At 63.5% G+C, this 10,685-nt stretch overlaps 1 protein-coding gene across 1 annotated transcript in view; it reads left to right on the top strand.

Annotated features, from left to right (window-relative positions):
* Positions 1-7,749, top strand: part of SIGLEC1 (sialic acid binding Ig like lectin 1) — a 20,699-nt gene extending 12,950 nt beyond the window's left edge. Inside the window, exons 15-23 of the mRNA XM_053941870.1 lie at positions 1,156-1,410; positions 2,267-2,572; positions 2,740-2,979; positions 3,216-3,515; positions 3,626-3,880; positions 4,599-4,895; positions 5,225-5,324; positions 5,859-5,931; positions 7,517-7,749. Of these exons, the coding sequence (XP_053797845.1) occupies positions 1,156-1,410; positions 2,267-2,572; positions 2,740-2,979; positions 3,216-3,515; positions 3,626-3,880; positions 4,599-4,895; positions 5,225-5,324; positions 5,859-5,931; positions 7,517-7,534 (1,844 nt within the window). The 3' untranslated portion in view covers positions 7,535-7,749. The remainder of the gene's footprint in view (positions 1-1,155; positions 1,411-2,266; positions 2,573-2,739; positions 2,980-3,215; positions 3,516-3,625; positions 3,881-4,598; positions 4,896-5,224; positions 5,325-5,858; positions 5,932-7,516) is intronic.
* The last annotated feature ends 2,936 nt before the right edge of the window (positions 7,750-10,685 follow it).

Here is a 10,685-nt window from a genome sequence, read left to right as displayed (position 1 = left end):
CATGGGATGGGATCCATGGGATGGGAATGGGAATAGGGTGGGAAGGGGATGGAGAGCTGCAGGCAGCAGATGGAATGATGGGATTTGGGTTATGGTGATGAGGCGAAGGAATGGGGGAGGGAGAGCAGCTGGAATAGGATGAACAGGATGAAAACAGGGGGGAAAAAATGGGGAAAATCCATGTTTATGTGGGTGGAGGTATTCCCAGAGAGCCACACGTGTCCCAGGCATGACTCCTCTTGGACCTGGTTCTGGGAGCTGGCTTTGCTGTGTCCATCCATGGCACTGCCCTGCTGCCATCACCCCGGGAACCATGGAACCATGGAATCATGGAACCATGGAACCATGGAATCATGGAACCATGGAATGGTTTGGGTTGGGAGAGATCTTAAATCCCTTCAATCCCACCCCTGCCATGGGCAGGGACACCTTCCACTACCCCAGGCTGCTCCAAGCCCCATCCAGCCTGACCTTGGACACTTCCAGGGATGGAGCATCCCAAACAAACCCATGGGAACACCACAGGAATGGTGTCACCTGCGGGTCGTGGTGGCCGTCCCCTCTTTTTCCTGCCCTGCAACTCCCTGACTTTCCCACTCTGGAAAGAGAGGGATCTCCACTTTTCCCTGGAAGTGAGGGATCTCCATTTTTCCCTGGAAGTGAGGGATCACCACTTTTTCCTGGAAATGAGGGATCATTTTCCTGGGAATGAGGGATCACCCCTTTTCCCTGGAAAGGGAGGGATCTCCACTTTTTCCTGGAAGTGAGGGATCTCCATTTTTCCCTGGAAGTGAGGGATCTCCTCTTTTTCCTGGAAGTGAGGGATCTCCTCTTTTTCTGGAAAGAGAGGGGTTTCCACTTTTCCCTGGAAAGTGAGGGATCTCCACTTTTCCCTGGAAGTGAGGGATCTCCATTTTTCCTTGAAAGCGAGGGATCTCCACTTTTCCCTGGAAAGCGAGGGATCACCACTTTTTCCTGGAAGTGAGGGATCACCACTTTTCCCTGGAAGTGAGGGATCACCCCTTTTCCCTGGAAAGGGAGGGATCTCCACTTTTCCCTGGAAAGCGAGGGATCTCCATTTTTCCCTGGAAGTGAGGGATCACTATTTTTCCCTGGAAGTGACGGATCTCCACTTTTTCCTCCCCTCCTGTGCAGCCGCCCGGGTCTGGATCTGGCCGTCCCCAGACGTGCGGGAAGGGGACACCGCCACCCTCACCTGCGCGGTGGCAGGAGGGGACGGGGACGTGCTGAGCTACACCTGGTACCGGAACCAGGTGTGGCTGGGCACCGGCTCTTCCCAAAATCTCACCTTCCCTGGGGTCACCGCCTCCGACGCCGGCTCCTACCACTGCTCCATACGGACTCCGGCCTGGAACCACAGTGCCACCCCTGCCACCCTCAGCGTCCTCTGTGAGTCCCCAAGGGCAGCTTCGTGTCACTTGGTGTCACCCCTCGGTCGGTTCCCGTGGCTGGAGAGCTGGGGCAGTAAGGCCTGGTTTAATCCAGGGGGATTAAGTAATTAGGGGAGCTCAAAAAATGTATTCTGGAGGATGATTAAGCCAAGCTTTGCACCCCAGACCTGCCCGGAGACCCCAAAACCTTCTCCAAGTTTCCTTGTGCTCCACACCAAACCCAGCAGGAAAATCCTTGGCTTTCATGCTGGATTTAGGACTTTTTTTTTTTATCACTGACTGGGAAAATTAAAACCAGACTTTGCTTTAAAAAAAAAGGAAAAAAGAGGGGAAAAAATGTCATTGCGAGTCGGAACATGAGGGTTTTTTACCCCTTTTTTTATGAGAAAAAGATGGTGTTAATTTGTAAATCTTCCTGATGGATGTGGGACGGAGGCTCTGGAGCACGGGGAATCCCTGGCATGAAGGGGTTGGAGCTCCAGGAGCAGCTGAGGGAGCTGGAAAGGGGCTCAGCCTGGAGAAAAGGGGGATCGGGGGGGACTTTGTGGCTCTGCACAACTCCTGCCAGGAGGGGACAGCCGGGGGGGGATGTGGAATGAGGGACAGGACAAAGGGACACGGCCTCAAGCTGTGCCAGGAGCGGTTTTGGCTGGATATTGAGAATTTTGGAGTTTTCCCTCCTGGAAAGTGCAGCGGTGGAGTTCCATCCTTGGGACGCGGCGCTTGGGGACGCGCTCAGCGGTGGCCTGGGGCAGCGCTGGGGGGGGACACTTGGACTCGATGAGCTCGGAGGGCTTTCCCAACCCAACCAATTCCATGTTTTTCCCATTCTCCATGTTTTTCCCGCCCCGCAGACCCCCCCAGGAACCTGCGGCTGCAATCCTTCGTGGAGAGCAGCCAGGGGACGGCCACCATCCTGCTGTGCGCCGTGGACAGCCACCCCCCGGCCCAGCTCACCCTGCTCAGGGGGGGACACCCGGTGGCCTCCAGCCCCCCCAGAGGAGGTGACAGCCCCCGGCAGAGCATCCGCGTGTCGCCCTCTCCCAACGCGCTGCGCTTGGAATTCCGGGAAGCCTCCGAGGAGGATGAGGGCGAATACGAGTGCCAGGCACGGAGCGCCCTCGGCGACACCCACGCGTCCCTCACGCTCCGGGTGCAAGGTGAGGAAGGGGACAAAGGCTTGGGGACACTGCCAGGGGGGGCTTTGAAGGGTGCAGGATTGGAGCTGCCCAATTTTTGGAGAGGCTGGAGGTTGGGGGACACCAATTTGGGGCCGGGGGCTTCAAAGGGAAGAAAACGTGACCAAAATCCTCTCCGCTCCCCGCAGCCACCAGGGTGCTGGTGCGACCCTCGGCCGAGGTGGCGGAGGGGACAGAGGTGACCCTGATGTGCCAGGCCCCTCGCGCGCAGCCGGGGACCCTCTACACGTGGTTCAAGAACGGGCGGTGGGTGACGGAGGGACCCGAGCCCTCGCTGGGGCTCCGTGGCCACCGCTCCGACGCGGGGCTCTACGCCTGCCGGGCGGGCCGGGGGCCCCGCGCCCCCCCCGTGGCCCTCGCCGTGCTCTGTGAGTGGGGGGCGACATCTCCGCGAGGAGCGGGGGGGGGGGGGGGGGGAGGACGGGAGGGGACACCAGGACACGCCACCCCCGCGGGGATATCGCTGCCCGGTCTGTGTCGCCACCCCGCGACACGCGGCGACAGCGCAGCCCCTCCTCGGGGTGAGCTCCCCCCCCGCCGCTTGTCGCCCGGCGGGGTGTGCGGGGACAAGTGGGGGGGACACGCGCTGTCCTTGTCGCCGCAGATGCCCCGCAGGAGCCCAGCTTTGTGGCGCTGGTGGAGCCCCGCGGGGGGCGACAGGCGGTGCTGCTCTGCTCGGCCGACGGTGTCCCCCCGCCGGACATCGCCGTGAGCAGGGGACAGGGCCACCCACCCCTGGCCACCAGCCGCGGCCCCTCGGACCCCCGCTTCGAGGTCCGGGCCACCCCCACGTCGCTGCGGGTGGGGATGGCGGGGCTGGAGCCACGCGACGCGGGGCTCTACCTGTGCTCGGCCACCAACAGCCGCGGCTCGGCCACCGCGTCCCTGCGGCTGGAAGTGCCAGGTGAGGTGTCCCCAAAGTCCCCAAGCGCCCGAGGGGTGGGGCTGTCCCCGTGGGAGCGGCGCTCTGGGAGCCTCCCGGCCGTTCCTGGAGTCGCCCATGTCCCTCCTCAGGGGTCACGCTGACGGTGGAGCCCTCGCAGGAAGTCCCCGAGGGCACCCGGGCCACCATGAGCTGCTCGGCCACCGCGTGGGGGGACAAAGGTGTCAACTACACGTGGTACCGCGACGGGCGGTGGCTTTGGGAGGGACCGAGCGGCTCCTTCGTCCTCGGCCGCGTGTCCAGCGCCGACGCCGGCTCCTACCAGTGCCGGGCCAGCGGGACGTGGGGCACGGCCACCTCTGTCCCCCTCAGCCTCAGTGTCCTCTGTGAGTGTCCCCAGGCACGCTCCAAGCCGCGTGTCCCCAGCCCCTGTCACTCGTGTCACCTCCGCAAGGGCAAGGGGAGTTTCCTCCTCTTCCTCTTCCTGCCCTGCTCCTCTCCATTTGGGGATTTTGGGGGGTTTTTAAAGGCAGATTTGGGGCCAAAACGCTCCAAAAAGGAGGAATTTTCTGGCTGGGTGTGGAATGAGGGGCTGGGGAATGTGGGAAGCCGCCAGGGCAGGGATGGATGGGGTGGGGATGATCCAGGATGGAGAAGGGATGAGTTAGGAAGCTCTTGGTGACCCGCAGAAGGGGATTATGGGGTTTTTCAGGACTGGTCCTTCAGAAGTTGGCTTTGGAGCCAAAAAGCTCCAAGCTGAGGGCTTCTGCAGCTGGAGCAAAGGGCTAGAGAGGGTGCGACGATGATCCAGGCTGGAGGAGGGATGTGTTAGGAAGATTTTGGGAAAGGGATTTGGGGTTTGGTGTTTTTTTTAGGATTGCCCCTCAAAAATCAGATTCGGAGCCCAGAAGCTCCAAGTCAGGAAGATTCTCCAGCTTTGGGGTGGCAAGACAAACACTGGAGAGGGACTGAATCCCCCAGCGCCGGGATGAGCGGAGTGGGACAGATCCGGGGCCACTTTAAACCCACTTTTGGTGGCCACCCAGGCCAGCTGGGGGCTGTCCCACCCCGTGTCCCACTGCCACCCTCGCTGTCCCCTCACAGACCCTCCTCGGGCCGTCTCGGTGAGCACCTTCCTGGAGAACCAGAAGGGCCGCGGGGCCATCGTGCTGTGCACGGCCCAGAGCCACCCGCCCTCCTCGCTGGCCCTGCACCACCACGGCCACCTCCTGGCCACCAGCCTGTCCCCTGCTGTCACCCCAGGGGTCCGGGCCACCCCCTCGCACAACGCCCTGCGCGTGGAGCTGGCGGCCCTGGGGGCAGGGGCTGGGGGACGCTACGTCTGCGTGGCCACCAACGCCCTGGGCAACGCCACGGCCAGCGCCGACTTCGATGTGCACAGTGAGTGGGGCCGGAGCCTCAGCGGGGACGTGGAAATCCCAAAAAAAAAAAAATCCCCGGAAGTGGGAAATGGGACGGGACAACGGGATGGGGTCAGACGGCAAAATAGGAGGGTGGCACTTGTGGCTGTGTTGGGGACATCTCCTGTCCCTGGTGGGGTGGCCTTCAGGACAGGGGACAGTGGCACCTGTGACGTCCCCCCACTTGTGTCTTCACCCCAAATGCTGCCTGTCCCCCATTTTGTCACCCCAGTGTCCCCTTCACCCCTTTCGGGGCACCCCGAGGTCTGGGGGGGTCCCCGCTGGCACTGACCCAACTTCTGTCCCCAGCTCTCAGCCACCTGTGGACCTTCCAGGTCCTGTCCGGGCTCCTCATGGCCATCGTGGCCATCACCATCATGGCCCTGCTGGCCATGAAGATGTGGCCCAGGTGACGTTCTGGATGGGGCAGGATGGGGGGACAGGGACACCGGGGTGGCACAGGGACCCCGGGGTGGCACAGGGACCCCGGGATCAAGGGACAAGGACCCTGGGGTGGGGGGACAGGAACCACAGGGTGGCACAGGGACCATGGGATCAGGGGACAGGGACCATGGGATGGTGGCACAGGGACCATGGGATCAGGGGACAGGGACCCCAGGGTGGCACAGGGATCACAGGATCGGGGGACAGGGACCATGGGATGGTGGCACAGGGACCCTGGGGTGGGGGGACAGGGACCCCAATGTCATGGAAAGGACCCCAAGGTTGGGAGAACAGGGACACCAGGGTGGCACAGGATCCCAGAGTCAGGGGACAGTGACCCCGGGGTGGGACAGGGACTCTGGGATGGGAGGACAGGGACCCCGGGGTGGTGGGACAGTGACCCTGGCACGGTGACAAGGACCCCGGGGTGGTGGGACAGTGACCCTGGCACGGTGACAAGGACCCCAGGGTGGTGGCAGCTCCCTGTGCTCCCTGCCAGGATCAGGAAGTTCCGGAGCTGGTCCCGTGCCGAGGACACCCTGGAGCTGAGGAGCAAACAGGACCTGCCACAGGTGGGGACATCAGTGGGGACAGTGCTGGGGACATCAGTGGGGACAGCCCTGGGGTCCCCTGAGCTCTCGGGGGGTCCCTCCAGGGAATCCCCACTGTGGGAATGGGATGTGGATCCTGGATCCGGCCCGGCCTGGCAGCCCCGTGGTGCCACCACTGCCGTGGCTGTCACTGTCACAGGGACAGGAGGGACAGAGCCATGTGGGGACCCAAAATTCCCATCCCAGCCTCATTCCAGAGGGACTCCATGGCACAGAGGGATGGCAGCCCCTCCCGGGATGTCCTCTGTCCCCATGGAGGGTCCCCAGACACAGACAGGGTGTCCCCAGCCATGGACAGGGTGTCCCCAACCATGGACAGGGTGTCCCCAGCCATGGACAGGGTGTCCCCAACCATGGACAGGGTGTCCCCAGCCATGGACAGAATGTCCCCAGCCATGGACATGGTGTCCCCAACCATGGACAGGGTGTCCCCAACCATGGACAGGGTGTCCCCAGCCCAGGACAGGGTGTCCCCAGCCATGGACAGAGTGTCCCCAGCCATGGACAGGGTGTCCCCAGCCATGGACAGAATGTCCCCAGCCATGGACATGGTGTCCCCAACCATGGACAGGGTGTCCCCAACCATGGACAGGGTGTCCCCAGACACGGACAGGGTGTCCCCAGACATGGACAGGGTATCCCCAGCCATGGACAGGGTGTCCCCAGCCATGGACAGGGTGTCCCCAGCCCAGGACAGGGTGTCCCCAGACACGGACAGAATGTCCCCAACCATGGACAGACTGTCCCCAGCCATGGACATGGTGTCCCCAACCATGGACAGGGTGTCCCCAGCCATGGACAGGGTGTCCCCAACCATGGACAGGGTGTCCCCAGCCATGGACAGAATGTCCCCAGCCATGGACATGGTGTCCCCAACCATGGACAGGGTGTCCCCAACCATGGACAGGGTGTCCCCAGCCCAGGACAGGGTGTCCCCAGCCATGGACAGAGTGTCCCCAGCCATGGACAGGGTGTCCCCAGCCATGGACAGAATGTCCCCAGCCATGGACATGGTGTCCCCAACCATGGACAGGGTGTCCCCAACCATGGACAGGGTGTCCCCAGACACGGACAGGGTGTCCCCAGACATGGACAGGGTATCCCCAGCCATGGACAGGGTGTCCCCAGCCATGGACAGGGTGTCCCCAGCCCAGGACAGGGTGTCCCCAGACACGGACAGAATGTCCCCAACCATGGACAGACTGTCCCCAGCCATGGACAGGGTGTCCCCAGCCATGGACAGAATGTCCCCAACCATGGACAGGGTGTCCCCAGACACGGACAGGGTGTCCCCAGACATGGACAGGGTATCCCCAGCCATGGACAGGGTGTCCCCAGCCCAGGACAGGGTGTCCCCAGACACGGACAGAATGTCCCCAACCATGGACAGACTGTCCCCAGCCATGGACAGGGTGTCCCCAGACACAGACAGAGTGACCCCAGACACAGACAGGGTGTCCCCAGCCATGGACAGAATGTCCCAGCCATGGACAGGGTGTCCCCAGCCATGGACAGGGTGTCCCCAGCCACTCCCAATATTTTCCAGATGGATGGAGCATCTTGACTCGCCGGCTCTTGGACCCCAGGCCAGCTGTGGCCACTGGAATTTCCCATTTCTGGCTGGATCCAGGGACTCCCCCGGGGATCCCCCAGCCCCATTCCAGCCCCTTGTCCCTTCCCGATGGACCCTTGTCACCACCTCACGTGCCAGGCGCCGGTGACACCTCCGGGCTGGGAAATCCCGGCGGGGACAAGAATAAAACCAAACCTCCCGGTGCTGGGAACGTCCTGTTTGTCACCACCTGTCCCTTTTCCCTGCCATCCATCCCCGGTGTCCCCTCGGAGAGGGGGACACAGGGGTCCCCAAGCCACCCGTGTCCCCTCGGTGAGGGGGGATGAGGGGACCTGGGGCTGGGGACTCTGCTTGCTGGTGGCAGCTGGGCGTTGTCGCCTCTGGCCGTGTCCCCGCTGCCGTTAGAGGTCACTCTGCGGCCACCTCGCCACCGGCCACGGCCACGGCGGCGGGAACGGGGCTTTGGGATGTGGAGCTGGAGCTTCCCGGGAATGGGGCGGCTTTGGGCTCGGGGATCCCGTGGGTGTTTAATCCCCCGCTCTGCGCCCGTCGCGCTGCCAGAGCAGGGTGCTGGGCTGTCCCCATCCCTGTCACTGTTCTTGTCCCTGCCCGTGTCGCCAGTCCTGCTCCTGGTCCCTGGTCTCTGTCCCCATCCCCATTTCCAGCCCCAGGCCCCACCTCCAGTCCCATCCCTGTCCCCATCCCCGTCTCCAGTCCCACCCCCGTCCCCATCCCCATCTCCAGTCCCATCCCTGTCCCCATTGCTGTCCCCATCCCTGTCCCCACCCCTGTCCCCATCCTCATCTCCAGTCCCATCCCTGTCCCCATCCCTGTCCCCATTCCTCTCCCCGTCCATGTCCCCACCCCTGTGCCCATTGCTGTCCCCATTCCTGCCCTCATCCCTGTCCCCATCCCCGTCTCCAGTCCCATCCCTGTCCCCATTCCTGTCCCCATTCCTCTCCCCGTCCATGTCCCCACCCCTGTCACCGTCCCCATCTCCAGTCCCATCCCTGTCCCCATTCCTCTCCCCGTCCATGTCCCCACCCCTGTCCCCATCCCCATCTCCAGTCCCATCCCTGTCCCCATTGCTGTCCCCATTCCTGCCCTCATCCCTGTCCCCATCCCCGTCTCCAGTCCCATCCCTGTCCCCATTCCTGTCCCCATTCCTCTCCCCGTCCATGTCCCCACCCCTGTCCCCATCCCCGTCTCCAGTCCCATCCCTGTCCCCATTGCTGCCCTCCTCCCTGTCCCCATCCTCATCTCCAGTCCCATCCCTGTCCCCTCTTCTCCCATTATCCCCACCCGTGTCCCCATGCCTGTCCCCACTCCGTCCCCTGCCCACGGCCAGCAGGGTGGTGGCGGGGTCACGAGCAGCGTGGCGGGGTGGTGACAGCTCGCTGGCAGGGTGGTGACAGCGCGGAGGCGACACGGTGGTGTCACCAACCCTCCCCCCCCCCACCACACGCCATCCCCGCGAGCACCGAGGGGCAGCGGGGTCAAACTTTGTCACCTGCGTCCGGCTGGTGACAAAGGTGACCCGGCCGCTCCCTCCCTCGGGCTGGCGGTCACCTTTCCAAGGACCCTCCGCTCCAGAGCCACCGCCCCCAGCGCCACCACCCCGCGTCCTCCTCGGCCACCTGCGCCCGCCGAGCCCCCGGCGCGGGTCCCTGCCCTCCTCCTCTTCCTCCTCCTCCTCCTCCTCCTCCTCCCTCCTCCTCCTCTTCCTCCTCCTCCTCCCCCTCCCGCTTTCCCGGCCCTGAGCTCGGGAATTCCAGCCTGGATCCCCCTTGGAGCGGGATTGGGATTGGGATCGGAATCAGAAGCGGGATTGGGATCGGGAGCGGGATAGGAATTGGGATCGGGGTCGGGATCGGGATTGGGATTGGGATCGGGGTCGGGATTGGGATCGGGAGCAGGATCGGGAGCGGGATTGGGATTGAGATTAGGATTGGGATCGGGGACGGGATCGGGATTAGGGTCGGGATCGAGACTGGGATCGGGAGCAGGATCGGGAGCGGGATTGGGACCGGGGTGGGGAGCAGGATTAGGATCGGGATCGGGGCGGGTGTTGGGGGCTGCCGAGCCCGCACCGGGAGCGGGATGAGTTCCCGGCTGTTCCCAGAGCGCGGGGGGGGATCCCGGGGCTTGGGGGGCTCAGGGAGGGGGTCTGGGGTGATCCCGGCGGTTCTGGGGTCTCCATCCGGCCTGGAGCCATGGGGACAGCGAGCTGGGAAAGGTGGGGAGCAGCCGGGAACGGGGTGGGGTGCCCGGGTGGTTTAACCCGTGCCAATCCTGCAGGATCTGCGGTGCCAGGCTGCTTTAACCCGTGCCAGCCCTGCAGGAACTGCGGTGCCAGGCTGCTTTAACCCGTGCCAGCCCTGCAGGAACTGCGGTGCCAGGCTGCTTTAACCCGTGCCAGCCCTGCAGGAACTGCGGTGCCAGGCTGCTTTAACCCGTGCCAGCCCTGCAGGAACTGCGGTGCCAGGCTGCTTTAACCCGTGCCAATCCTGCAGGAACTGCGGTGCCAGGCTGCTTTAACCCTTGCTAACCCTGCAGGAACTGCGGTGCCAGGCTGCTTTAACCCGTGCCAACCCTGCAATTCTTGCAGCGCCAGGCTGCTTTAACCCTTGCTAACCCTGCAAGAATTGCGGTGCCTGGCTACTTTAACCCGTGCCAGTGCTGCAGGAATTACCGTGCCCGGCTGCTTTAACCCGTGCCAGCCCTGCAGGAACTGCGGTGCCAGGCTGCTTTAACCCGTGCCAGCCCTGCAGGAACTGCGGTGCCAGGCTGCTTTAACCCGTGCCAGCCCTGCAGGAACTGCGGTGCCAGGCTGCTTTAACCCGTGCCAGCCCTGCAGGAACTGCGGTGCCAGGCTGCTTTAACCCTTGCTAACCCTGCAGGAATTGCGGTGCCAGGCTGCTTTGACCCGTGCCAGCCCTGCAATTCTTGCAGCGCCAGGCTGCTTTAACCCTTGCTAACCCTGCAAGAATTGCGGTGCCAGGCTACTTTAACCCGTGCCAGTGCTGCAGGAATTACCGTGCCCGGCTGCTTTAACCCGTGCCAATCCTGCAGGAACTGCGGTGCCAGGCTGCTTTGACCCGTGCCAATCCTGCAGGATCTGCGGTGCCAGGCTGCTTTAACC

Source organism: Vidua chalybeata, chromosome 4 (assembly GCF_026979565.1).
Source record: "Vidua chalybeata isolate OUT-0048 chromosome 4, bVidCha1 merged haplotype, whole genome shotgun sequence".
Taxonomy (NCBI): Eukaryota; Metazoa; Chordata; class Aves; order Passeriformes; family Viduidae; genus Vidua; species Vidua chalybeata.
This window is presented reverse-complemented; position numbering and strand designations above follow the sequence as displayed.